Raw genomic sequence first — 4,073 nt, forward strand, 5'->3', positions numbered from 1 at the left:
CAGGAAAATTGTTAGGAAGTGTTTTAGTTGGAATTGGAGAATTTACCCTAAACCCAGTAACATCATTGTGCTACGCCTCTAAATCGCCTAATATGGAAAATTATTTAACTGATTCCCCTTTAGTCCAAAAAGCACCGTGAAAGTCGTGTGAGAAATTTCTCCTAATAAACCATCCTTTAGATTGCCCTATATGTGATCAAGCTTCTGAATGTGATCTACAGGATCAAACTATGATTTTTGGTTCTGATCGTAGTCGTTTTTTTTTTAAAAAACGCGGTGTAGAAGATAAATACTGTGGTCCTTTTATTAAAACTATTATGACTAGATGTATACATTGTACACGTTGTGTTCGTTTTGCAAATGAAATTTGTGGAATTGATGATTTAGGAACTACAGGTCGTGGTAATAAAACAGAAATTAATTTTTATTATCCAAAAATTTTTAATTCAGAATTTTCTGGTAATTTAGTTGATTTATGTCCTGTAGGTGCTTTAACGTCAAAACCTTATACATTTAAAGCACGTTCATGGGAATTAAAAAAAAAAGAAGGTGTTGATATTTTAGATAGTATAGGTTCAAATATTAAAATTGATATTTTTAATAATGAAATTGTACGTATTTTACCTAAAACTAACTTTAATATTAATAAAGAATGGATTTCAAATAAGACAAGATATTTTTTCGATAGTTTAAAGTATCAACGATTAAAATATCCATTATTAAAAGATGATGAAAATAATTTTCATAAAATTTCATGGTTAGAAGCTTTAAATATAATTAATAAAAAATTAATAACTACTGATAGTTCTAAAATTAAAGGTATTATTGGTGATTTAACTGATTTAGAATCACTTTTTTTATTAAAAAAAAATTTAAATAAATTAGGAATTTTAAATATAAATTATGAACGTTTTTTAAATAATCAAAATTTTAAAATTAATTCAGATTTAACTTCAAATTTTTTATTTAATAATACTTTAAAATCTATTGAAGAATCTGATCTTTGTTTAATAATTGGTAGTGATATTCGTAAAGAAGGTTCTATTTTAAATATTCATCTAATAAATCGTTTAAAAAAAGGGAATTTTAAAATAGCTTATATAGGTAATAAAACTAATTTCACTTACCCTATAAAACATTTAGGATTAACTTTTAAAACCTTGATAAATATTATATTAGGAAAACATTTATTTTGTAAAGATTTAAAAAAAGCAAAAAAACCTTTAATTATTTTAGGTGAAAATATTATAAATCAAAAAAATGGATCGTTTATTTTTTCAAAATTAAAAAATTTATCATTTATTAATAATAATATTAATTTTTTTAATTCACAAACTTCTTTAATTAATTTTTTGGAAATTACTTTCCCAAAACCACGAAATTCATTAAATAATTTTAATTTATATTATTTATTTAATACAAATTTACAAAATAAATTAAAAATGTCTAAAAATAATTTTATTATTTATCAAGGACATCATTTTACAAAAGATGCACAAAATTCTAATTTAATTTTACCTGGATTAACTTTTTTAGAAAAAAATGGAATGTATATTAATTTAGAAGGTTTAATTCAAAAAAATGATCAAATTTTAAACTTAAATACCGAACAACGTAAAGATTCTATAATATATAGAAATATTTATAAGTTTTTAATAAGTAAAAATCAATCAAAATCAACTTCATTTTTTAAAATTACAGATATTTTACCTTATTTATTAAAAAAAAAATTAAAAATTATAAATAATTTTAATTTTAATAAAAAACATTTAAAAATTAATATTGCTTGTCAGCAGTTCGAGTACGCGTCGATCCCGAAAAATCCCAGTAGACGGCTGAGGGTTGACGTGTTGTAGTTGATCTGGATGTTTTGCCTCGATGACATCTCTAAGAATTTGGTGAAATTGGAAGAGCTCGTGGCGAAAATTGGTCGATACCTGGTCACGTAGCGGTATAGCAATGGTGTATGAGGGCGAAGGCTCCATGCGTTGAAGTTTTACCTGGCGAGGTGACATTCGTGGGCGATGCCGAGCTGATACCAAGGGGTAACCCGCTAATGCCGCAGGTTGCGGGGTTGTGTGGTTCAAATGCACCGGTGGCGGACCACGAGGATGGAACCGCAGCATCGACTCGCAATTCTCAGCATTAGGTTTCCTGGGCGAAGGTGCTGTCGACATAATTCATTCACCGGTGCACTCGACGTGACGAGTGGCAATGAAGTTGCGGACAATCTATTGACCATAAAATAAAGAAACGAGCAAGCAGCCTCATCACCAAGAATAGTTAGCAAGGACAGCAAAACGAGACGATTTTAAGCTGGGCGTCACTGCGTCACACGAAGTTCTTATGCCTCATTTAGATTACGAAGCGGTAGCGTTTCTCAGTCCTCCTTTGCTTGCCAACTAGCGATCCAGTGCTACGTCCAGATCACGCAACATTTTCCTTTCAGCTCACAACAGGCCAGGCCCTACTAAAATCCAGCCACCGTCTAGTGTATCTTTGTCTTCTTGGTACGTCTAGAACATGTTGAATCCGGCGCGGTCGTTCTTTCCGCGCGGCAACTCGATCTTCTCCTTGTTCTTGGAAATTACGTCCTCCGTGACGGCATATTGGTCGCGTACGCCCTCGAGGGCGCGTGCGAGGTTAAAGTACCACTTGATATCGATTTCCACGACGGCGGCGATAGCGTCCTCGGGCGCCTTGGTGCCAGCATTGCTCTGTTTCTCCACCTTAGCTGTGACGCTCTTCTCCTCATCGCCGTCCTTGCCGCCCTTCGAGGAGGTGACAGTGGTCGTCGTGCTGGTCTCGGAACTAGCCTTAGCGTTGAGTTTCTCCACCGCCGTGGCGCGCGCCGAGCTGTAGTCGGCCATCGAGTCCCACGTCTTCTGCCACCTCTCGAGCGCCTCTTTAAGGTGCACAAACGCGTACTTTTGCACCTCCACGCCGAAATTGTTGCCGTCCTCGACCTTAGGCACCTGCACTTGGATCCAAACCTGCAGCTGCTGAATGGTACTGATGAGCTGTGCCACCTCATCCCCCACAACCGTCAGCAGAGCCTGCACTTCGCCGTTGGAGCTCACAGCGGCCGGAGCCGCCAGCACCGCCTGCGCGAACTTGGTGCGTAGCTTGGAAGGCGTGCGTTCGCCCGCGTGCTGCTCCAGCAGCGCCTGCACCTGCGCCACGCGCTGTGGCAGCTCCGAGAGCAGAGCAGCGCCAGCGGCGGTCACGGTCTTCTTGTAGTCGCTCATGGCAGAGTGTTGGTCGTGTTGCCTTCGAGATCTTTTTCAGTTGTGACGTGGAGGCGAAAGTGAAGCTGGTTGGATTCAGTAATCACATACATTCACCAACGTCGTGTACAGTACTGCACCCCGTTTTCGAGCCCTTGGAACTTTGATAAACTTCCGGACTGAATCAAAAAGAGCTATCGCTTGTAAGCTAAAATCTAATTTATTTGCAAATCCTATATGGTCCACCCCCGCGAAAACGGGGTGCAGTACTGTACAAGTATCATATATACTACATGTACAGTACAGTCGTGCACCTCCAATTCGACAGGGCGGACCATATCAACAGTGCCAGGGCATAAGTGCACAACGTAAAGCAAAAAACAAACGCAAATCCAGTGCACTGATATTTTATTTGTTAATTCAGTACAAAATTTACGCCAATCTTCTGCATAAGCTTGGCGTCAGACGCGCGAATCGCGGGCGCGCAACAGCGCTTCCGGTCGCGATAGGCGTCCGGCAAGGCGGCAACTTCCGCGGACCGCTTAAGAATACTCTGGACGGTAGTGCGCTTTACTGCTCGGGGGGTCTTAAAGCGCTCCGTTGCCGAACGAGCAAGTTCGGAGTGAGAGCATGCAGGCTGACTTGTGCTTCTCGCACAAAGACTGCTTTTGCGGGACAAGTACTAGTAGGAGGAAGGGCGATGTCCCATTGTCTTTGGCGGTAAAAATCGAGGTGTGTGGTTGCATGAAGACGTCCGATCTAAATTTAAAATCAGATCGATGCGGCGAGTCATCCCTCGGCGAGGAGGGGAAAACCGTGAGGTTAATTGCTAGGGTGGTGATGGGC

The 4,073-nt window shown here is 39.1% G+C and overlaps 1 protein-coding gene across 1 annotated transcript; it reads right to left on the minus strand.

Annotated features, from left to right (window-relative positions):
- Positions 1–2,323: 2,323 nt before the first annotated feature.
- On the minus strand, positions 2,324–3,278 carry PITG_22200 (uncharacterized protein; the record flags this gene model as incomplete). The annotated part of the gene is made up of 1 exon (XM_002909891.1): positions 2,324–3,278. One exon carries the CDS (start codon positions 3,246–3,248, stop codon positions 2,517–2,519), a length of 732 nt encoding a protein of 243 aa, XP_002909937.1.
- Positions 3,279–4,073: the final 795 nt, after the last annotated feature.

This window comes from Phytophthora infestans, genomic scaffold (assembly GCF_000142945.1).
Source record: "Phytophthora infestans T30-4 supercont1.1661 genomic scaffold, whole genome shotgun sequence".
Taxonomy (NCBI): Eukaryota; Oomycota; class Peronosporomycetes; order Peronosporales; family Peronosporaceae; genus Phytophthora; species Phytophthora infestans.